The following is a 23,500-nucleotide window of genomic DNA, read 5'->3' on the forward strand; positions in this document are numbered from 1 at the left end:
AAGCCCATGATTCTCCCCCAACTCAGTGAAAAAGGTACTTTTCCAGTAAAAAGTCCAAATGTTTCTTGTGCTCTCCCTACCCCCCGCAAACACTGGTGGATCTTTGTTCACAACCATTGTAACATAGGATGAAATGTCGGAATGAAACAAGAGACTTAGGGCAAGATGTGATAAGCCCTCCAAGACTCTGGAGACAATTGGAAATAGGTTCTTATCAACTACAGACAACAAACATAAATACATATCAAAAGCTGCTTTATACAGAGTCTAGCTCAGTGTTATTTACTCTTGACTGGCAGCATCGCTCCCAATATCTCCAGCAGAGGTGTTTGCTCAGCTCCGTTCCCTGAGGTCTCTTAAACTGCAGGGGTCTGGATCTGGGACTTATACATGGTAAGCATATATTCTTCCACTGAGCCATAGCTTTAAAAAAAGGAAAAAGTGCAAAACTCTTTGCAGCTCTTGCAAATGTGACCTTTTTATGGATCGCCAAAACAAAGTTCCTTGCCGAGATTCCAGGGCGGAAAGTGACAGCATTAGCTTTTTTATTGCAGGAAGGGTTGGTTGGTGCAAGGGGTGGGTTCTGTACGCAGCATTCACTTCCTGGCAGGCTAAGCAAGCCTGGTGCTTCAGCGCCAGCTGTCCCTGTTTTATGGTTCCTGTCCCTGCTAAATCACTGTCCTCCTTTTGTCTCTCGGAAAAACACTGAGTGTACATTGCAATACACACACAATAGATCTTCCCGTGTCCAGGGGAAGTTAAGTCTCTGCTTTTGAGAGGGGGGTGTGTGCATGTTGAAGTTGGTGTGCATGCATGTAAATGTATGTGCATGGACACACAAATCTAGTTTATTGCTTCCTTTCCTACCTTCTTCTCTTCTGCGCCTATCCAGATAGTAAATGTGTCTGAATGTGGCAGCTATTCCAATAATAAGTACAACCAGATCCACTGAAAGACGTTGTATTAAGTTTTTATTTAAGCTGGGGGTGGGGGAACTATGGCAATTTTACAAAGAAACTGCTTCCAAACCAGAGCAAGGCAGCTGCTGCTGTGTATACAAATACACTGTATAGCTTCAGGCTCCACTGGGTCTGGTAGTTCAGTGGGTAGGGTAGGGGCATGTTGCTGTTAAAACCACAAGGCTGTGGGTTCTAGGCCCATGGGGTAGAGGGACGGCTGTAGCTCAGTAGTAGAGCACTTGTTTTGCAGGAGAAGGTGCCAGGTTAGGGTGGCAAGACATAAAAGTGAACAGGGCTCCTGCATTTTTGTGGAAGGAGGAATTTCAGAGGCTTTAGTTTGCCCGGGAAGCTCCAACTTTTGAAATTCCCTCTTCTGGGCAACAGCTGAAGGTGCAGGAGCTGCTGTCTTTTGCATTTGAATATTCAGTTCTAGGTTTGATCTCTGGCACCTCCAGGTAGAGCCTGAAAAGACTCCTGGTCTGAAACCCCGCAGAGCTGCTGAGAATCGATGTAGACAATCCTGAGCTATTTTATGGTGGGTGCAGCGTTAGAAACTCAGATATGTAAGCTAGGCACCCGATGGCACCTTAAGCCAAGGTTATGTTCACCAAAACAGAACATCTAGTTTCCATTTTGGGGCAAGAGGGCTCTAAAGCCATATTTTTCAAAGGCTGGACTGATGTTGATTGATCAGTAAACATCTGGCTTGTTCAGATGACAACCTTGAGCTCAGTTAAGAGCTTTGAGAACTTAAAGAAGAAAAGTCACTTGATCCAGGGGCCGTCCACACATATATATTGCTCTATTCCTAGTTTTTATTAAAAGTTTTTTTGTGTTACAAAACAAACAGAAAAGAGCAGGTACATCAGTTGTCTCCACTTTCAATTTGTAGTTTTTTCAGAGTTGGTTCACATTTAGTGATTGACACTTTTGCCATAGACATCTTGCATTTGAGGGAAGGAGACATGGGGTATTGTTCTTTCGTTCTATTGCGTATTATTAGTGTAGGGTGGTTGTGTCAGCATCACATTGGTAGGTCCTTTGTTTATGTATTTATTTATTTATTTGTATTGATAATGCAAGAGGTTAGGGGGTCCTGAGCTTGCCTGGCTACGTTCAGTTGATTGCAGTGTGACTTGTTTGCAGGGGGGAGGTTGTTGCCGACCTCTTTTTCTTAAAGGCGACTGCTCCTGATCAGGCTGCACAGAAAAAGCATTTTGGTTCCAGAAATTCATTCCAATTGTGCAGATAAAATATAATTGATAGAATTCTACAGGGTGGGGCATTAGTGTGTGAAAACAGTGCAGATCCAATGATCCCCAGATAGTGGAGATGTCAGGTGCCATCCTGGTGCCCAGGCATCTTCACTTGGTCGCAAGTGGTCAAAAGCCAGGTGCAAAATGCTTGGCTAATATCAAACACAGGCCAGGGTTAGAAACTGGGATACAAAAGCTAGGAGCCATATGGCTCCTGGGGCCTGGATTGCGGGTGCTAAAACAGAATGTTTAGTTACCACTTGTGTGTGGGGGGGGGATTTCTTTTTTAAAGACAGATAGCAGTATTTTTATTTTTTGCTGCTGGATGATTCAGGGGGTCTGCAGGGTAGCGTAGCAGCAAAAGATTCATCTTTTACTACTGCGCTACCCCAAAAAACAGCTGATTTGCTTGGCAGTGCGGCAGCAGCAAAAAACAAAGACTCAGCTGGTTTGCGGGGTAGCACAGCAGCAAAAGATGTGTCTTTTGCTGCTGCGCTACCCTGCAGACCCCTTGAATAACCTGCCCAGGCAGGTGGAGATGCTAGGTGCCAGCCAGTCGCAAAATGCAACTACCGCTCGGCTAATTTTGAATGCTGACTATTGCCACCCAGAGGGGCTACAGTGCATCAACTTAAAACCCAGACCATTTGTGATATGAAAAGTTACAGGAATTCAGCAGTAGGGCGCACAGACTGGAAATTAAATGTGTCCTGAAACCTTTGCAAGCACAGTATTGAAAGCAGGTCCATGTGGTCAACCCAGTATAGCACTGTGGACACAAAGCATCATGAATGTGCAATAAAAAGGATTTCCAGAGGAGACCTTTGTCCTGCACAATTACGGTTAAGTTATTGAGTGTCAAAAGCCCTTAACAACTTGGGACCACTTTACCTACAGGATCGCCTTGCCTTACATGGACCCATTTGACCACTTCCATCGGTGGAACTGGCACTATGACAGGTGCCACATAATCCCTGTTCCACATTTGTAAGAACTCAATTCTTTACTGTGGCAGCGCCTGCATTTTGGAGCTCCCTGCCTATTGAGACCAAGCAAGCGCCTTCAGTGTCCTCTTTTTGGCACCTGCTAAAAACATTCCTGCTTGGACAAGCCTACCCAGATGCTTAGGAAGTTGGGGCAATTTTAATTTGTTGTAGTATTTTAACTTTTGTATGTTTTAAAGTGTGGCTGTACATTTTTCTTGATTTTACTATTTTACCTTTTGTAAAATGTTTTGAGGGGGTTTTCTTTGCAATCAAGCAGTGTGTTTATGAAATAAATTAATTGCAAAGCACTGTGCACAGCATTGATGAGACTTGTTTCTGAGATACTATACTCCATCTTAAGAAGAGCAAGACACGGATGGAGTTGTTTGGAGTAGATTTTGGGGGCTGCCCAAGAGCAGACGGGATGGGACTAGGGAAATCCAGTGGTACCAAAGGTGCAGTAAAGAGCGGTGGCTGAAGCAGAGGGGTCTTTTGCAGGGCAGTTTAAAGTAACAGAGAGGAGAAGTGACTGTCACATTGGTGTTGGTGGCATCCAGCCCCGCTGCAGAAAGTCTGGCTAATGTGGTTGAGTGACTCCTTCCCTCTGATTCAAGGGGGAGAACCCTTCAGAGTTGGCAGGGGGTGGAGAGAAGAGAGCTTTGATGGCTTTCTGTCTGCTCCTGGTTTAGTCTAGAGCCAGCTTTCCTCTTTGCTCATCAGCCAGGGGTGTGCTCCTCCCTCCCTTGCTCAGCTGGCAGGACCCCAGACGGCACCAGGCCAGAGGCAGCTTTGAGCCCTGTCTCTCTCTCTCTCTCTCCAGCTGAGTTTGAGGAACGAGACCAGGAAAGGTAGTAACACTCACAGTAAGGTTCTTAAGTCTTCTGCAGATCACCTTTACTAAGTGTGGGTGGGTGTTATTGAAAGTTTTGTGGACATTTTGGAAGAGGTACAGCAGCTTGGATGAAACAGTTCTCACTGACTGTGCTTCTTCAACACATTGCTGGAAAGGAAAGGAAATAAGGAGAAGGTTTATAGTTTTAGATGTTGCCATCAAAGAAGGGACATTAATCAGTGTCCATTTCCAGGAAAGGCTGCCGTAATGGAATGAAAATGGTCTAGGCTGCTGCTCCAATTCTATCACAGAAATGTAGGAAGCTTCCTTATACTGTCCCATCTAGCTCAATACTGTTTACTCTTAGTGGCAGTGGCTCTCCACACTTTCAGGTATGGGGCATTCCAAGTGCTGACTGGAGTTGCTGGGAATCCATCCTGGGACCTTCTGCATGCTAAGCAGATACTGTACTGCAAAACTATGGCCTGGTGTATGCTTGATGCTTCTTGCATGCCTGCGACGTGCTCACACTCTGGCTCCACTCTGACAAACAGAACTACTACAACAGGCAGGACTTGTGAAGAGGCAGTATCTCTTCTGCCTCTCAAGAGACTCCTCAGCTGCGGCCGAAGGTCAGCCTGCATGGGAGGTCAGGAAAGGACCTCTTCCTGACCCCTGTCTGTTGGCTGACCTCTCCCACTTCAGCCCCTGACCTCTGCCACCCATTCTCATCTTCTTGGTTGAAATGCAAGCCCTCTGGCTCAGCCTTGTGACAGCTTCTGTATTTTATTCGGTGCCAAATGTCTGTGGCTGCTTGCTTCATCTATGCTCACCGGCCCCAACTGACTTCTTTGGAGGGACCCAAAGGATGACTTGGCAATGGCTGGGCTCACAGTGCTAATCATGCCGGTGAGATTTCAGTTGCTCTGGAATCAGACCCCTTCTGTTGTCTCTTAAAAGGGTTCTCCATGGCAAACCCGGCTTGACTTGCTCAGTGTCTGGATTGGCTGCAAAGGGCTTAGGTCCATGCTTGGATGCCATCGTCTCCGGGGACCATGGGGACAGCAGCACCCCATATCCATTTATTTATTTATTTATTTACACCGTGCCACCAGCGCTTGACAAACTCAAGCAAAAAGGCAGATCTCTTCCCCTTAAGGAGCTTACATTCTGATTCATAGGATTGTCAAGTTGGAGGGGATCCCAAGGGCCAACTCCTTGCAATGCAGGAATCTCAGCTATAGCAACCATGGCATATGGCCATCCAATCTCTGCTTAAAACCTCCCAACGACGGGGAGTCCACCACCTTCCAAGGAAGACCTTTCCATTCTTGAAAAAGTTATTACTGTCAGACAGTTCTTTCCAGTTTTAGTCGGAAGCTCCTTTCTTTCAACTTGAAGCCATTGGTGCAAGTCCTACCCGCCGGGGAAGGAGAAAACAAGCTTGCTCCATCTTCCATGGAACAGCCATTGAGATATTTGAAGATTGCAATCATATCTCCTCTCAATCTCCCCTTTTCCAGCTCCCTCAACCATTCCTCATAAGGATCTGTTTCCAGACCCTTGATCATCTTGGTCGCCCTCCTCTGCACACGGTTCAGCTTGTCAATATCCTTCTTAAATTGCGGCACCCACAACTGGACACAGTATTCCAGATGTGGTTGACCAAAGCAGAACAGAGCAGGGCAAGGGCGAGGAAGTTGGGGCCCTCCGGACTACAGCTCCCATCACCCACAACCACTGGCCTTGCTTGCTGGGGCTGATGGGTGTTGGAAGCTGGGCAGCCCTTACTATTACAGTGAGCAAGTTGCTGGGGTGACAGATGCTGGTGGGGGGGGGGCCACAGCAGATTTCCTCCATTCCTCTGTAACTGCCTGCACAGGCTCTGTTGAACAGTGGCAAGCAGGGCAGACCAAGATCAGGAGGAAAAGGAGGTGGTGGGCAGCAGAGCTGTGGAGAGATGCACATCTGTGAAAGATCCAACTTTGTGGCCACAGGGTAATAATATATGTGCCAGTACAAGCTGACCCTTATTGGCTTCATCTCCTCAGATTTGTGAAACAGATGGAGAATTGAGAAGGTGGTGCATATACACAGGCCATCTCACTGAGGAATTCTCCTTAAGAACAGACGATGCCAGTCCTCTACAAAATTAGACCATTGGCCACCCTGATCCCTGCCAAGCTGTGCATAGGATTCCATGGGTCATGGCTCTCAACCAGGGCCTGCGCTCCTTTGGAGAATTGAAGATGTGATGGAGACTGTCATAGCTCTAAGATATATCTAGCACAGTACTGTCTACAACAGCCTTTCCCAACCCTACCAGGAGATGCTGGGGATAAAATTTGCCGGGGAATCAAACCTTTGCACTCTTCCCACTGAGCAGTGTCCCTGCATCTTCCTTTTTACAGCTCCAGCCTAGCATAATCCACATTCCTTTTCCCAGGGAGACGGATGTGGAGTGCCAGCTTGGGTTGCTGCCTCCATTATCATCATCAAAGGCCTCAGAGCGGGACCAGCTGCTTCTCCAGCAGGTTGCAGATTAACCAGCCCTGCTTATTGTTGGCTATTGATTCACCCACCTGAAAATAGAGGCTGCCTTCAGAGGTCTAGGGAATGGCCATGGCCTGAGGGCTGGTGCAGCCCCAGACTGTCAGATTTGTTTGGACTCCTGGCATTTGACCAAATGGTCCCCAGCAGGAACATGCAGCAGGAAAGGAAGAGAGAGCCGCATATCAGATTTATTTCCCCCTTCGGCTGGCCGCCTACTTATGCTTCTTGACCCTCCTTTAATAGTGAATCCTGTATATTGGAAGCCACTAGAATCCTACCTACCTGCACAAAGCTGGCAGCGTGTGTTGCATACGTTGCCAGAAGGTTGTCTTTTTGCCTTCTGGTTTATTAAGAGGCAGGAGCAAAGGACTCTGTGCCTTTAATGACCAAGGCCAGTGTGGTTCTTTCTCCAGCAGCTGGCCCATGGGTCATTGCCCCTGCACCCCATTGACTCTGCAGCCAGCCCACCTGTGGCTCACGGCACCTGCAGTTCTGAGACAAGATCTCCAGATATGCAGTCCTTATCTAGGTTTGAGTTCTTCAGCCATAATGCCTCACCTGTGCAGTAGCCTTGAAAGCATGTTGCAACAAAACTCACCCACAGCACTGAGTCAGCAGGATGAGGAACAGATTCGTTGTTTTTCCTCTGTTGACAGCAATCTGTGTGTTGCACAGGGATAGAGGGGAAATGGGGGTGGGTGGGATGGGAAAATCTTGCAATGCAAGGGGTGCAATCTCTCTCTCACACACCACTCTATATTTCAGAAACTTGTTTGTTTGCAGTGCGTTTGGATACCACTTGAGCTACTGTAACCAACTTTTTGCAGTTGGTTATTACAGTTCCCAAGATCAAGAAACAGGTTGTCAACTGCGCTGGATACGGCTGGGCACCATTTTGAATGAAAATAAGGGACTGAACCTTTAGAAAATGCCGCTGATTTCAAAACTGGCCTGACCTCTTTGGTTTCTTAGAATTCTTAGACCATGCTGGGCACAAGGTGCTACATTTGTGTGGTGGAGAGAGATAGAGATTTCTATGCCAAGCTCAGATGCTTACATGTTGAGCACAGTGGTAATCCACTACAGCAGTAGTCAGCTAGGAAGGTTTCTGCTATTGCCAATTCTGCTTTTGTGTGTTGCTGCTGGACATTTCAGACAATGTGTCTTGCATTTCATGGCCTTTTGGCCCCACCATTTATCAGTTTTGCTCGCTTCCATACTCATGCATATATGTCCCTGCCCGTTGAAAGTAACACCTTATGCATTTAATGACACAAGGCTTTGGTCCACAAGAGCTCATGCCACCATCAATCTGTTGAGTCTTTGAAGGTTGCTGCAAGATTGCTTTGCATGTTGGCTGGGGCTGAGGAAAGTTGGGAGTCCGACAATATGTGGAGAGCCACAGGTTTCATATCCCAGAAGCCTCTGCAATGTGCAGAAGATCCTTGATAGATGTTCAGAGGTTTCATGCCCCATGTGTTTCCTCTTGAGGCTGTGTTGTTGTTGTTAACACCTGCAACATCACAGTTTCCTCTTCCTCTTGAATCAAGATGTTTTGACTGAGCTGGAAGTTTGAAGGCAAACTTGATTTGGGCCTGCAAAAAGTTAAATCTACCAGGACAGTGGTGAAGCTAGGATGACGGCGGGGGGGGGGCTGCTGTACTGCTTCCTGGAGGGCAGAAGGTTACCCCATCAGGCCAGAAATGGTTAGCCACCCTAGCTCTGGGTCTTGCTCCTCTAGGTTATGTCTAAGCTACAAGGCATTTTCCTTGCTTCCTGTTGACTGTAGTTGCGTGCCTCTCTAGATGTTGCTGGACTACAAATCCCATCTGCCCTGGCTACTGGTCATGCTTTCTGGGACTGCTGGGAGTTGTACTTCAGCAACACCCGGAAGGCTGAAGTTTCTCCACACTTGATAGAAAGGCTTTGTAAGTAGAACTCACTGGGGAAAAGAGACAGTTTCAGCTGAAAGTCTCAAATGTTCTGCCTGGGACCTGGCATGTCTGCAGTGGAAGGAAATTCCATAGCAAGGGGGCTGCCAATGAGTGTGATGCTCATGCAAGATGTTTTGGGCCCAGGTGTGGTACAAAATGCATATGCTAAAGGTCATTGTTTCAAGCATGTGTGTGTGTGTGTGTGTGTGTGTGTGTGTGTGTGTGATTCAGCCAACACCAATCTTGTTTGAGCTATTCTTCAAGTGTGTGTGTCTGTACATGCACACACATACACACCCCTTAGACTGGATTATGTGGTCAGAAAGGCAGCATTGCTCTGACAACATATAAGGGAGAGAGTAGTCTCTCAGGAATGTGAGACCTGAGCCTTTCAGTGGCTTTATAAATCTACAAACAGCACCTTGAATTGTGTCAAGAAGGCAGTCTGGGAACTTATGTGGATGTTGCAGCAGTGTCGCCAGTGCGTTGCCAGACCTCTTTGTAAGCAAACTGCTTTTCCGTGGGTGGCTCTTCGTGCCCTGTTAACATGCAATATGAAATGTCCTGCTTCTGGATACCAGTTGCTGAAAACTGCAGGATGGAACCTTCCCCCCACCCCTGCAGATTGCCACATAGATCAGGTAACTCAGAGAGCAGGGGGAGCCCATATTCTGGCCATTCGGATGTTGTTGGACAACAATTCCCCCAACCCTGGCTGGGGTTTAAGGAAGTTAGAGCACAATATGTTGGCTATTCCAGATGTAGTCCATCCATTACCTGCCCAGTTTGTCTGGAGGGCCACAGATTCCCCATCCCTAAGGAAAGAAGTACCTGATCACTCAATGCAGCCTGATATTCCCAGAACTGCAAAATATTTACAGGCAGCTGCAGTGCCTGTGAGATCGGAGAGCAGGTGGCTTGTGAGCAGTACAGTGCTGAGGGAAACAAACAGTGCTATGTCTTATGCCCCCCCCCCACTCTCTGGCTTCCTGAGGATGTGACAGGGTCACAGCCCCCAAAGGGTATTGTTGTGTCATTTGTTGGGAGGGAATGTTTTGTGTTTGTGTGTAGCAGACCAAACTGGTTCACACATGCAGCTACTTTATTATCTTACCACTTGACAACACAATGACTTGCAACTGATGGGAATAAACAATGCTGTGTCATTTAAAATCTCTCTTTCCACCTGCTAAGAAGCTTAGAACTCAAGAAAAGCCCAGCTGGATCAAGCCCAGTGCCCATCTGGTCCAGTGTCTTGCTCCCGCCATGGCCAACTAGATGCCTATGAGAAGCCTACAAGGTAGGACTGTTCAGTGCAACAGTCCTCTCCTCCCTTGTGATTCCCAGCTTCAAATAACGAAGGCAGGAGGAAGCTAAACCTGTCCTCGGAGCTGTCCTGGATGTTGGCCCTCTGCCGGCTGAGGAGTAGCTTGCTCCCACTGCCAGTGACACCTCTTGACCCTGTTTTGTATGATCCATTCCCCACTCCCAGAGAAGGATGGACTAACCCAGGGGTCAGCAAACTTTTTCAGGAGGGGGGCGGTCCACTGTCCCTCAGACCCACACCACTGGCCTGGGCAGCAGAGGCAGCCTCCACACCGCTGCCGCTTCCTTCCCGCTTGACCACCTTAGCGGGAAGGAAGGGGGGGCGCCCAGAGGCATCCACAGCTTCTGATTGGCTGCAGTAGCTTCCTGCAGCCAATCAGAAGCCATGCCGCATCATGGAAGTCAGTATCCGCACGGCGAGGCCTCTGCGCCCTGCCTGATAGGCACGGGGACTGACCGAGGGGGCAGCAGGGTCCGCAAGGTTTGCGGGACAGATTAACAAGCCTGGTGGGCTGTATCCGGCCTGAGGGCCTTAGATTGACGACCTCTGGACTAACATATCCCAGTGCTTATTTTGTTGCTGAGAGGATAAAAAGGAGCAGGTTCCTCAAACAGAGATTAGATAAAGGCCTTCCTATCTACCTGTGAAAATATCCTCAGAGAGGCTCCTTGAGGAAGGGAAGACTCAAGTGTGTCCCTAGCCATTATCCTTGGGTTCCCTGTTCATTATGGGACTGCAACTTCATGGCAGGGGCAGATATATCAAAAGGCATGTTTGCATTGTAAATGCAACCCCCTTTAATGCAATCCTGCTCCAAAAAAATTATGGCGACTATGTAAACTAGTGATCTGCAATACTTATCAACAGGGGCAGATTTGAGGGTAAACCATACACAGCATGGGTCTGTCCTTGTGGCTCGTTGGAACTTGAAACTGCTTCACATGTACTATTACGTTGTCGTCTTTATGAGGATATATGTTTGACTTTTATCACACCTGTTTTGCAAAAGTCCAGGAAAGAATCTGAATACCATAGTTTAAAACTACTGCTAGAGGACAAGAATCCCAAGACTACATTAAATGTAGCTAAATTCTGTGCGTCTGCAATCAATCGCAGGAAGCAAGTGGTATCCCATAATGTTCAAACCCCTAAATGTTAATTACAGGGGACATGCTAACAATTAATTTTAATTTTTATATTTAAAGCCTTGTTATATTCATATTGTCCCTTGTATTTCTGATTTTTTTTATGATCTGTGATATTGTGTGTGTTGATGCTGGTCTGTGACCGTATTAATAAATTCATTCATACTTATCAACAGGATCATGGGTCATTACTCCCAGATGAATTAATCTGAAATAGTTAATACTCCTGGGGTCTGTACTCACAGACCCTACAGGCAAATCCCTGATAGAATTTGGGGTGAAATTATTGGATTTTGTGGGGCATGGTTGAACAAATATGCAAATGAACCAAGACAGACTTGAGAGAAAAAGTTCTGGGTTGTTGGGACTGAACCAGTTTTATTACCCAGAGAAACTAAGTTGACAGTTGAAAAGCTCCTCAGTCATGATCTTCTTCCATTTTTTATTTTTTTTGTAACTTCCCTCCTCCCAAATCCACAGGACTTAGGGCCCATGACTACACCCTCCTGATATAATGAGCTCCAGTCTCTTTCTTATGCATTCCGTGGAGAAAAAAAATACCTTCCTTAGTTTGACTTACCATTAGGTTTCTTTTGCTGATGTGTTGGGAGATTGAATTTTGATGTCCTTTATATTTTTCCTGCAAAAATTGCCCTCACTGAAAACATATCCCTGGATGCAGAACACAGGTGGCTTGTTCAAATTTCACACTGAATGCAGGTACAAGCTGTCTCTGCACAAGTGTTTGTGTGGAAGGGCGAACACTTCCAGATTTGTACAGCTCAGCTATTTGTGTAAATGGCAAACTTGTTGAAAGTTACATGTGAATAACTACAGCCATACAACTCAGCTATTGTGCACATAGATTGTACACTCGTTGAATGCAATGTGAGAATAGCCCTAGTTTTGGGTGCCTTTCAGTAGAGGTCTTAGCTCCCAGTGGGGTTGGTTTTCCTTTAGTAAAGAGAAGCCCCACACAGTGCATTAGTGTTTTCATCAAAACTCTGCAGACGTTCCCATTCAGTTTAGCATCTCCAGGTCTCAAGAGCTTATTGGCCAAGCCCCAACAACAGGACAAGCCCACACTCCATGTTAGAAATCAGGGGTAGGCAACGTGAGGCCCGTGGGACAGATCCTGCCCAATCGCCTTCTCAATCCGGCCTGCAGACAGTCCAGGAATCAGTGTGTTTTTACATGAGTAGAATGTGTCCTTTTATTTAAAATGCATCTCTGGGTTATTTGTGGGACATAGGAATTCATTCATATTTTTTTTTAAAATATAGTCCAGCCCACCACATGAGGGACAGTGGGCTGGCCCATGGCTGAAAAGGGTTGCTGCCCCCTGTGAGAAATCATGAGATGCCTTGCACCCAAGTTTCACAGCTGTGGTCGAACTTGAGCTGGGCAGATTCTCTTGTTAGGTTTCTCCATGGACATTTGGTTTGTCCTGTGGCTGCAGTTTGGCTTCTCCCTGCATGGATGCCTGCCAGGGAGAATGCTCAGCTGATTTTGTGGGGGTGGTTTGGGAGTAGATGTGCCCCTGCTGTCTCTCCTTCCCTTTCATTCCTCCTTTGGTTCTCGAGGCAGGAGTGGTGTTGTTGTTTTTAAATCATTCTGCTGGTTCTCACTGGTGTGAGTTTCTCCAACAGACTTTGAAATTGGGCTGGGAATCCTGGCAGGCTTCTCTTTATCCCAGTTACTTTGGTCTGGGCTACGAATCAGCAGTCGGCTCCCTGCAGAGATTTGAAAGGGGGGAGGTGGTTTTGGGTTCCCACCGATTCCCTCCTAGCAATCGGATGAGTCTGGCAGGTTTGCAGTGCTGCGGATGTTCTCCTTGCTGTGTGCCACCCGCCCCCTCTGTTCCGATCTTGTGGGGCTCTTGCTGCCACTGCTGGGTATCTTAAGCTCTTTCCCAGGCCTCTTTCTGGGCCCCAGGAGGGGTGGCTTCACTGCCTGCTTGCAGCTGCTGAATTGTACACCTGGCTGCCTACACAAGGGCCCTTTGTCCTGCACCAGGGAGCTCTGAAGAGGGGGTGGGGGGGTAGGGTAGGGGAAAGGGAGAATAGGGAGGCTGCCAGGAGTTGGGGAACAGAATGGGAGAGAGGAACCTGGCATGGATATCATTCCAGGCTAAATAAGCCGGAAGCAATAATTTGAGCCTGCAGGTAAAACAAACAGACCTGCTAGTGGGCTGGGGGCTCTCAGGAAGACCACTGAGATGCATCATTACAGAACACAAGGAGAAAGGCTACTAAGGAGTAGATTTCTCCTATCAGAACTGCCAGTAGCTCACAGCATTTCTTTACTGCAAGCCCACATTGTTCTGGACTCCAAAAACTTATCATTCCATCTATTCCCAGTGTTCAGGTTCAGGTGTGAGTGTCATTCCATTTGTAGCCAAAATGACACTGTCCTCCCAGGAGAGTGTTACAGGAATTTATGTAAAGGTTGCGGGGGGGTTGCCCCTCCAGCAGACATCATACACACACCCTATCTACCAAACTCAGCACAATCACTCCTGCAAATGTCCCCGCAAAACACTTCATCACAGTTTTTTCCTATGTCTATTCAAAGGGCCTCTGCTGCACATTAGCAAATCCAACAATTCACTGATAAATGTGTCTATGTACTGGCTCACTGGGAAAACTTTAGAAAGTCATATAAAGTCGCTCCAGTATGGATTTGCACCATTGCAACTTTGTTCTGTTCAGGAAATGAATGGCTACCAAGGGGGGAGTCTGGGATGTGAGCAGCCATAATCCCTCAAGCCTGAGACCAGGTACTCAGCAGCCTCTTGCACAAGGGATCATCACTGGCATCCTGGCAGGTGGGTGTCAGACAGGCAGTCATCCCATGGACAATGGCAAACCACCCAGGAATGGATTAGGTGATAACCTGACCAGAAAACCAGGAACTTGTAAATATTCCTACTGTATCACTTGATGGGTGTGTGGTGGTGGGTAAGGGAGGTTGGGGGCAAACCTGATGAACCGGTTTCTACCAGAAAACCCCTCACTGTTTGTGACATATTTATGATGTATCTGTGATGTATACATGATGCTTCACCTGAGTGTTCATGAGAAAAAGGGAAAACCTATAAGGAAACAGTGACAGCTGGAAGGGATTTTGCGGGGGCACAAAAAGGCAAGTTGTGGGGCTCCAATTTATGGGAGGGGAAAGTGGGCCCCAAAGGTAGAAGCTCAACGAGCCTGAGGCAATCTGTGGGTAGCCCCTTCAGGACCAGGAGTTTAAGGGTGGGAGGAGCTTAGCCAGGCTCCAGGTGCATCTGGCTCAGACTCATCCTTTTGCTTCCTGCTCCCTTTCTTTCCACAGTGCCAGTGTCCTCGTGGGAGCACCCAAGGCCAACACAAGCCAGGTGGACGTTACGGAGGGGGGTGCTGTCTACTACTGTCCCTGGCCCCTTGGCGAGAGCAGCTGTATACCCATTGAATTTGACAGCAGCAAAGGTAAGCGGGATGTGTGGGGTTGGGAGGTGCCAATGGTAAGGGCTGGCTAACTGGCTGGCTACTTGCCCATCCTCATCCACCTCCAATTTTTACTCTGATTTTCAGTCACAATAATAATAATAATAATTTATTATTTGTACCCCGCCCATCTGGCTGGGCTTCTCCAGCCACTCTGGGCAGCTTCCAACAAAGATTAAAAATACATTAAAATGTCACACATTAAAAACTTCCCTGAACAGGGCTGCCTTCAGATGTCTTCTAAATGTCAGGTAGTTGTTAATCTCTTTGACATCTGATGGGAGTGCATTCCACTGGGAGAGTGCCACCACCAAAAAGGCCTTCTGCCTGGTTCCCTGTAGCTTTGTTTCTCACAGTGAAGGAACCGTCAGAAGGCCATCGGCACTGGACCTCAGTGTCTGGGCAGATCGGCTACTCCAGATTCCCCGGATTCCCACTTCTTCTTTCTTCCCTACTTAATTCAGAAAATAAAGGCAACTGTGTCAGCCTATAAGAGGAATTACAAAATCCATAGTAGGACAAAGCCTCTATTAGGCCAACCAGAATTGCATGCAAGCTTTTGAGTTCCCCAGAATGCTTCATTGGCTTGGATGGTGAACAGGGGAATGCAGCCGGCTTCTGTTTATGGTCACGGTCTTAAGAGGTTTGTTAGACTGTGATCAGAGGTGCCTGCCCAAATTCCCCTTGTCAGAAACACCAAAGCCCAGCTCCATACTCAAATCAGGCAACTGCAGGGGCAGGGGAGTCTTTAGCATACGTGCTGCCGGGGTGCAAAGATCCGCCCAGCGCCCCACAAGCGCTGCCATTGTGATCTTTGGTAAATGAGTGCATAAAGTCCTTTAGTGAAATAGTAGCCATACATTTCCGTAATACCTACGTATATATGTATTTTGTTTTTCTAGCTCAATCAAAATTATTTATTATTTCATAACAGGTAGATAGTTAAGAGCTTAGGCTGCTTCAGCGGTGGGTGCCTGGCAACCCCCAGAATTCTGCGCCCAGGTGCCCTGCACCCCTTGCACCCCCCTGTGCAGGGATTCTTCATGAATTTATTTGCGAGTGTGTTGTCAGGGGGGACCTGTGTATTCCTGACACATAGAGCTTATGAGTGTGAGAGTGCAGTCCTGGATTAAAGGCATAGGAGCCAAATCCTAGGGGCTAAGGTCCCTTTGCCCCCCCCATTAAATATTTGAGGTTGATGGGCATTGCCATTCAAATGGTGTGTGTGCACCGTGACATGTGATCAGGACAGGCCTTACCTCCCCCCTCCCCCCCAGAATATTTTATTCAAGTCACAGGGTAGAAGAGTCATGCAGTCCCTAGAGAGCTGGGGTGATGTTGTGGTTAGGAGAGCCAGACATTTGCAAATTAAAGCAACTGTGGTGAGCACCACACACACCTTGTAGCTAAGCACACATTGCAGCCTGTTTGACTGACTACAACAGGAGCAGCAGGGAGAAAGGGGGAGTGCCTCTGTGGCAGCATGGGCATCCACGGGGGTGAACCCCTGGATTAAAGTGTTGGACCCAAGTTCTGATGAGACCCAAGTTCTAAATTCCCCTGCAGCCATGAAGGCAAATGTGGATGAGCAAAGGAAGTTGCCTTACACCATGTCAGACCAGTGCTCCATCTAGCTTCAGTATTCTCTATCTCAGGGTTTCTCCAGTTGTTGTTTCTTGGACTACAATTCCCATGATCCCTGACCACTGGTCCTGATAGCTAGAGATGATGGGACTTGTAGTCCAACAACAGCTGGAGACCTAGGTTTGGGAAACCCTGATCTACACCGATTCTCTAGGTTTTCGGGTAGGGCTGTTCCCCAGCTCAACTTGGAGGCACTAGGGATGGAGCCTAAGACCTTTTGCATCGAGAGCATGCACGCTACCTTCGAACAGCTCCCCTTCCGCTCAGCTGGGAAAGCTGGGCTGATGAAAGGCTGGTCACTGTCTCTCGACCCATCCCACCTCACAGGGCCGTTGTGGGCAGGGGGCAGAATGGTGTACTGTGAACTTCTGCAGGAAGGTTGGAGTGAAAATACAACAAAAACACAGAACTAATCTTGAATAAAGAGATCAAAAGCCGCCCACAGGCAGAATAAAGTGCAAATGTTGACAGTCTCCCTTTAGGTTCAAAGGCATTCTGTGTTGTGGGAGAAGAAAAGGGTCCAAACCAGGGGTCAGCAAACTTTTCAGCATGGGGCCAGTCCACTGACCCTCAGACCTTATGGGGAGCCGGACTATATTTTTTTTGGGGGGGGGGATGAACGAATTCCTATGCCCCACAAATAACCCAGAGATGCATTTTAAATAAAAGGACTCATTCTACTCATGTAAAAACATGCTGATTCCTGGACCGTCCGCCAGCCGGATTTAGAAGACGATAGGGCCAGATCCGGCCCCAGGCCTTAGTTTTCCTACCCATGGTCTAAACTGCCCCACCCCTGTAACTTTGTGGCTCAGAAAGGCCTGGACTTTAGTTGGCCTGGCCTGGCCTGGGGCTTTCCTGTCTGGCCGCATGGCTCTGTGTTGACTTGGCTGGTCCCCAGTGGACGTGGGCCAGAGAGAGTTTCCTTGGCTCAGCTGAGAACAAGAGATCAGATTCCAGCCAGAGAGCCAAACAGGCCATTGCTCAGGGAGCCCCTACGTCCGCATAGGCCTGAATCTGGGAACTACTCTCCAGGTGGCTGGTGTGCTGAGAGCAAGAGAGAACAATACTTTTCTTTTAATCCTCCCCAAAGTGAGCATTTTATTTCCACAGAGGTTTATTTTTCCCCAGGCAGAATTGCTGAAAGCAAAAAAATGTGTCATTACAAGGATACTAATTTCTGGAGCTTTTAAATTGAATACTTCCTCCCTCCCCAGAAACTACAAATAGGGCAATGTAAAAAAAATGAGCTGGAAAATCTACAGCTGAGCTGGGGAGCCTGTGCCCCCTCCAGATGTTGTTGGACTCCAACTCCCATCAGCCCCTGTCAGCACGGCCAGCCATCAAGGATGTTGGGAGCTGCAGTCCAGCAACCTCTGGAAGGCCACAGGTCCACCAGCCCTTGTCTGGGGCAACTGATTGGTAAGGCTTTTTGTTTTCCTGCACAGTCTTCTCAGAAGTAAATCTCAGTGAGGTAAATGAAGCCTATGCTCAAGTACCTGAGTATGCAGAATAGCTCTTAATGAGACTTTTAATCTCAGGGTCATGGGTTTGAGCCCCACGTTGAGCAAAAAGATTCCTGCATTGCAGGGGGTTGGACTAGATGACCCTAGTGGTCCTTTCCCAACTCCACGATTCTATCGTTCTGTTGAACTGCAGCCCTGACATCCATATTTGGAGCCCACATAATCCTTGGAAGGCAAAGAACTTTGTTAACTGAATAAGCAAAATGGACTGAATGTCTTAAAAGAAACAGTAAGGGTCGCAGGTTCGGTGACAAAAACACAGGCCAAAATCTTATATATACAGTATGTCATGGCATTTTGAGATATGTGTTCCTGGGTTTGATCTCATGCCCGTTTGGGAGGAGAGAAGGCTGCGCTGCCAATTCTGTTTTGTTTTGAACTGCATTCACAAATGAAACCAAAGTATCACAGCAGCTGTCAAAGTAGCGCTGGAAAGATTCCTGTTCTAGGGACTCCTTGTTTCATGTTTTGTTTATTACTTTTTTATTCCCTGCCTCTTTCCTCCGTGAAGCTGAAGCACTGTGCCGTCCCCCCACCCCAGTGATCTGATCTTTGCAACAGTCCTGCGAGAGGCCATAGTTAGCTCATGGTCAGCCATGGCCAAGTAGGGATTTCAGCCCGGGCTTCCTCAGACCTGATCCATTGCACGCTAGCAGCACGAAACGCTCCACCCCCCTGGCTCACTGTGAGCGGGAGAGTGGCGGCTGAGGGGCAGAGCCAAGGTCCCTAATATCTCCAGACAGGAGTAGTCCTGGAGAGTCACTGCCTCTCAGTGTAGGCACTACAGTCAGACCTCGGGTTGAAGTAGCTTCAGGTTGAGCGTTTTCGGGTTGTGCTCCGTGGCAACCCAGAAGTAACGGAATGCGTTACTCCGGGTTTTGCCTCTCACGCATGCGCAGACGCTCAAAATGAGATTTTTGAAAACTTACTTTCTTGAGGGAATCCTTTCCACATCTGTTTCCCAGCTGAGGACTCCTTGCACATTGCAAAGGCTTGTGGGGAATGGTCTGGGGCTCTGTCTTAGGAGCACTGGTCAGCCTGTTCTCTCTCATCGCGGCCCCTGCTTCCTTCGGGCTCTGAGTGCAGGAAGATCCAGCATGGCAAAGAAGCGCGTCTGCCATTGCCAATCATCTTCTCACTGCGGAAACCTTGAGAGGCATCCAAGGCACCTCAGAGTTTCCTGGACTGGAGTTTGAAGAACCACTGGAGTGGAGATCGCACCATTAGGGAGGGTTGTGGGGCCTAAGTGGTTTTTGATTAACAAGAACAACCTCTCCCCCTCCCTGGTCCTGCCCTCCTCCTCCTCTCCCAGTCTCCTCTTCCCCACCAGATGGGAACAATGGGAAATCTTGAAGGGGGAAATGGGCAGCAGTGCTATGTTATGAAATATTTTCTCTTTCTGAATAAACAGGGGAGGAATTTCTGGAGCATTGTTCACAGTGGCGGTGTGGGATTTTTGAAATTGCAAACTGCAGGGATTGTTGATTTTTCAGGCAGTGATGTGAATTAAAGAAGGGTGGAGGGGCGGGCTGGAAATGCCCACGTGGAACCAAATTGTATTTTTGGCAGTTCCTTTAGTTTAGAGTAAATTGAGAGAGGGAGAGAATTGGAAATGCCCTTAATGGACGAGAAGTAGCTTGCGAGACTTGGCATTTGTTTTATACCTGGTCTTCTGGGGTCACTGCCTGACGGTTTCTTTTGCAAGAAAGGGATTAAGTGGTGCTCGTTCCTGCAAGATCTGAGGGTATTATCACTACATCCCATTGGATTGATATGAAGGGCCTTGTATGAACCAGAGCCAGTGGGCTGGGGATGCCTCTTCTGGTCTGGATCAAAACCAAAGGCAACAACTGCTGGGAGAATAGCAAACCCACAGCCTCAGATCAGGCTGTTTCCCACAAGCTCCATCCCACCCCCTAAATGAAAACGGGAAGCCCTCTTCCCTCTTAGCACTCCACATGGATTTAGTACATTTTCTGCATAAGCTGCTGATCTGGACCTGATTGGAAAAAGTGGAGAAACATTCAGGGCTGTAGGGGGACAACCTTTCTGTGGGTGGGCAATTCTCTGCAGCAGGAGTGATGGCAGGATCCTGTCACACCTGAGGCTGAGATGGGGCAGAATTTCTAGAATTTCCTAGGCTCTCCTCGGAGGCCGGAGCCATGACTAGTGCAGGGGTGTATGGGCTGCCAGATCTGAGGGTGACCACAAATCACCTTCATTTAGTTAGTTTCTGGCAGTTGCCTTGTGAAAGACAGTATTTGTTGTATTGGTTATGGTTTTTTATAGTCCCTCCTCCCAGTGCCACCCAGTAAATATAAAAATACAATACAATATGCCAACAACATACATATTGCAATATGTTGGTTATTCTTATGCTTTATTTATGTATTTCAATTTTTTATATTAAGTTTTTATTTAGTTGACACCATGACCTATAAAACACAGAACCATTAACACTGATTTTCATGATTTAAATAAAAAGTAGTGTGTTCTGGCATGCAGTTTGGGAATTAACCAAATGGGGCAATGATCACAGTGAAAAAGTGGAGATTTTGGAAGTATTTGTGGTGGTGGGATGGAGCCAGAGAAGGCAACAAGTCAAGCAGATGGGGAAGATGTAGGAGGAGTAGAGGCTGAAGAGACCCGGAGCTGCAGTGCAGAAGGTCTCAGGTTCCTATCCCAGCATCTCCAGCTAAGTCTGGGAAAGATTCCTTCCTTGTCTGAATTCCTGGGTGGCCGCTACCAGTCTGAGGACAATATCAGGGTAACAATAGTGCGTAGTGTTCAAAGGGCTTTGCATTACCTTGAAATCTTTACAACATCCCTGTAAGGCAGGCCAGCATTGTTATTCCCAAAATTATAGAAAAGGGACAGGCTTCCAAGACTGAGAGTCAGCAGTTCACCAACAGCCAACCAGCAAATTCACAGATCAGCTGAGAGTTGAACTGCTCATAGCGCATGTTCTGAACCATTATGTTCAAGTGCAGACTTGTGGGGAGTGATAGAAAATGCAGTGCAGAACCACTGTGGTACGCAGCGCTTGCTGGGCCTGCTTGCCTTCCTCACTGGTCAAAGAACCAATGCTCTGACTTGGTATAAGGTGCCTTCCTATTGACTCTCCCACCAAGAGGCCAGGAATTCTCAGATCATATGCTGTGCTCTGAGAGGAGCTGAGTTGTGCCTCGGTGGGGAAGGGGAAGGCTGTTTTTAAATGCGTCCATCAGTCTAGGCTTCTTGTTCTCACTCTCTTTCTCTGCCAATACAGTGGTACCTCCAGTTGGATCCTGAGGTTTCTGCAACCAGAGGGACCGCTTCTGCACATGCACACATGGCAAAAACCCAGAAATATACTTTCGGGTTTGCCGCGTACGTATCCCAAAGTTTACGTAAGCGGAGGTACGACTGTATGTGAGTAGTGGCATCAACTCAGTCTCGCCATATTGCTTTGCACCTGATGGATGCTGGAGATTCCCAGAAACATCCCCCTTGCCCCCAAAGAATGGTCCAGTCCCAGAATCCTGATGTGCCTGGGCAAAGGGGAGGTCAGGATACTTGGGGCCAATAGTCCTTGGGCTATCCCATAGAAAACACAGGAAAGCAGCATAGCAACACGGAAAGCTACCTTGTACTGAGTCAGATCATTAATCCATCTAGTTCAGTGTTGCTTACACTGATTGGCAGCAGCACTTCAGGGTTTCAGACAGGAGTCTTTTGCACCTAGGACTGTCTGCATGCAAGGCAGATGCTCTTGTCACCAAGCTACAATCCTTGTTCTAGGGGCTGACTGAAATGATAGTGTATATGATTTACATCCTCTGTCTCTGCCCATCCACCTTCTTTCAACAGTGAGAGTAAAATTTTATCCAGAATGCTGGAAGGAAGCTGTGTCCCGGGTATCTAAAAGCCTTTGAGGAACACTGATCCAGACCCCTTTGTGTTCTCTGTCCAGCAGGATCCCGCATGGAGGACTTTAATGGGATGGTGGAGCAAATGGAGTTCAAATCGCTGCAGTGGTTTGGAGCCACAGTGCGGTCACATGGCAGCTCCATCCTGGTAAGAGCGGAGTCGTGGCATGAATTTGGCAAAGCGCATAAGCAATTGGTTGACCGGGGGAACCCGGACCATCTCCAGGTGGTCACAATTTTGCAGGAAAGATTTAAGCGCATACCAGAATTCTAGGTCTGCGTATTGGAAATGGATTGAAGTGCTCTGTCACCCTAGCACAACAAATTTGCTTTTGGGAACTTTTTGCAGTTTGGGTCATGACAGAAAAGTGTGTTGAAAAATGTGTGATAAATGAATGAATAATGGGAAGATGTTTAAAAGACCCCACAAGAAGATTGAGATGAATGCTCATTGCCCTATAACCTCGCTGCAAACAAACCAGCATGCAGGCTCAATAAAGACCGGATATAATTTAGCCTTTGCATAAATGTTGTGGAAACACATCAGGATGAATGAGCAAATAGCTTGTCGCCAGGGTGGGGGGGGGGGGCTCAGTAACAACAGCCCATGCCGGTTCAGGTTTTGTCTTTAGCTGCTTCTTCCTTCTCATCACAGGACCCCTCTGCAGCATGGAAGCTGTGAGAGCTCCTGCCTCAGTGGCTTCTGGAGCTGCCATAGCTAAGTTCTAGGCACTCCTGGCTTGTGTGCTACACAGATGTGATCTATGTGCCTTCAGTGGCCCAAAGTCGCATGTTTCTTGAATATTTGATAACCAGGGCTAACGGTGCCTCTGTATTGGGACTGGTGAAACCAGATCCCTCTGAACTGGAGAGCGAAAACTCACTTTCCCAATTTTTCGCTGAGTTCTTTTAATTAAGGCTGCCATTAACCACAGGAGGGGAGAAGGCTCCTGTGCTCAGGTCATGGATGCAGATTTCTCAGAGCAGGCCACTGGTTGGCCACTGTGAGAACAAGATGCTGTTACACTGTTGAGTAAACATTCATAGGATTGCAGTGTAAGAAACCCAGAAATCTCCAATGCGGCAACGCCATTTCTTCCCTTCTAGATTTCTTGCATATCTAAGTCCACACAAACACACAGAGGCCAGGTATTCCCAGTGTCAGAAACCCCTGTTTTGGCTACTGTTGCAATGCTGTGTCCTGTTGTGATCAAAGTCCATTGATAAAGTTTGTGACAAACTGATGTAGACTTGAAGGAGGATGTCATACAATAATACTGATCTTCCTCTGTCTAAATACGCTGTCTGGCTCCTCTAAAAAGAGATGGGTGAGCAGGGGGAACTTGATCTCCTTATTAATCCCCTCCCAACCAAGTTTTATTTTCTTTCTTCTTAAAAAAAATGTCCCTTTTGAAATGCACACCCCAATCTCCCCAGTACTAAGAGTGTCAGATGCTCATTTCCAGGTGTTGCTTTAGGGTTGCCAGAGGTTTTTTTGGGGGGGTGCTTCCCTGCAGTTTATTAGTTACCTTGCTGAACTTCAAACTGTGCTTTGAACTCCTCAACTTTCCAAAATCTGTCATATGGGGGCAGGGCAGGAAGGATGCAGCTAGTAAGAACTGCAGGAAATGCAAAGTGTGGTGGTGGTGTGTGTGTGTGTGTGTGTGGGCGGGCAGGCGGGTGTTGGCCGTTGTTCAAGCAACCCTGTGGCCTCACTAGGACACCCTGTTTTTCTCTTTGGTTTCCCCCAAGATTCTCCCTGTAGTCCTTTCCAACTAGCCTGCTGCAGGGCAGGGCTTCCTCCAGTCTTTTGACATCTAGGACATACCTTGTTGCTTTCTTTCTAAATTAAAATGAGAGGCACACTTCACTCCAACCTTACTTTATTTTGCTTGAAACCTTTTTTAAAAAAAGACACCCTTCATCCTATTTGAATACAAGGTTA

The 23,500-nt window shown here is 47.5% G+C and overlaps 1 protein-coding gene across 3 annotated transcripts in view; it reads left to right on the forward strand.

Moving 5' to 3' along the window:
* Positions 1–23,500, forward strand: part of ITGA5 (integrin subunit alpha 5) — a 67,820-nt gene that overhangs the window by 8,168 nt on the left and 36,152 nt on the right. The window contains exons 1-3 of one of the 3 annotated variants that reach the window (XM_081898115.1): positions 14,144–14,184; positions 14,326–14,459; positions 21,600–21,703. In XM_081898115.1, the coding sequence (XP_081754241.1) occupies positions 14,159–14,184; positions 14,326–14,459; positions 21,600–21,703 (264 nt within the window). In that variant the 5' untranslated portion in view covers positions 14,144–14,158. Of the gene's footprint in view, positions 1–14,143; positions 14,185–14,325; positions 14,460–21,599; positions 21,704–23,500 lie in introns of those variants that run through there. The other 2 variants (XM_081898116.1, XM_081898114.1) reach the window with 2 other exon arrangements.

Source organism: Podarcis melisellensis (genome assembly GCF_964234715.1).
Source record: "Podarcis melisellensis genome assembly, chromosome: 2".
Lineage (NCBI taxonomy): Eukaryota > Metazoa > Chordata > Lepidosauria > Squamata > Lacertidae > Podarcis > Podarcis melisellensis.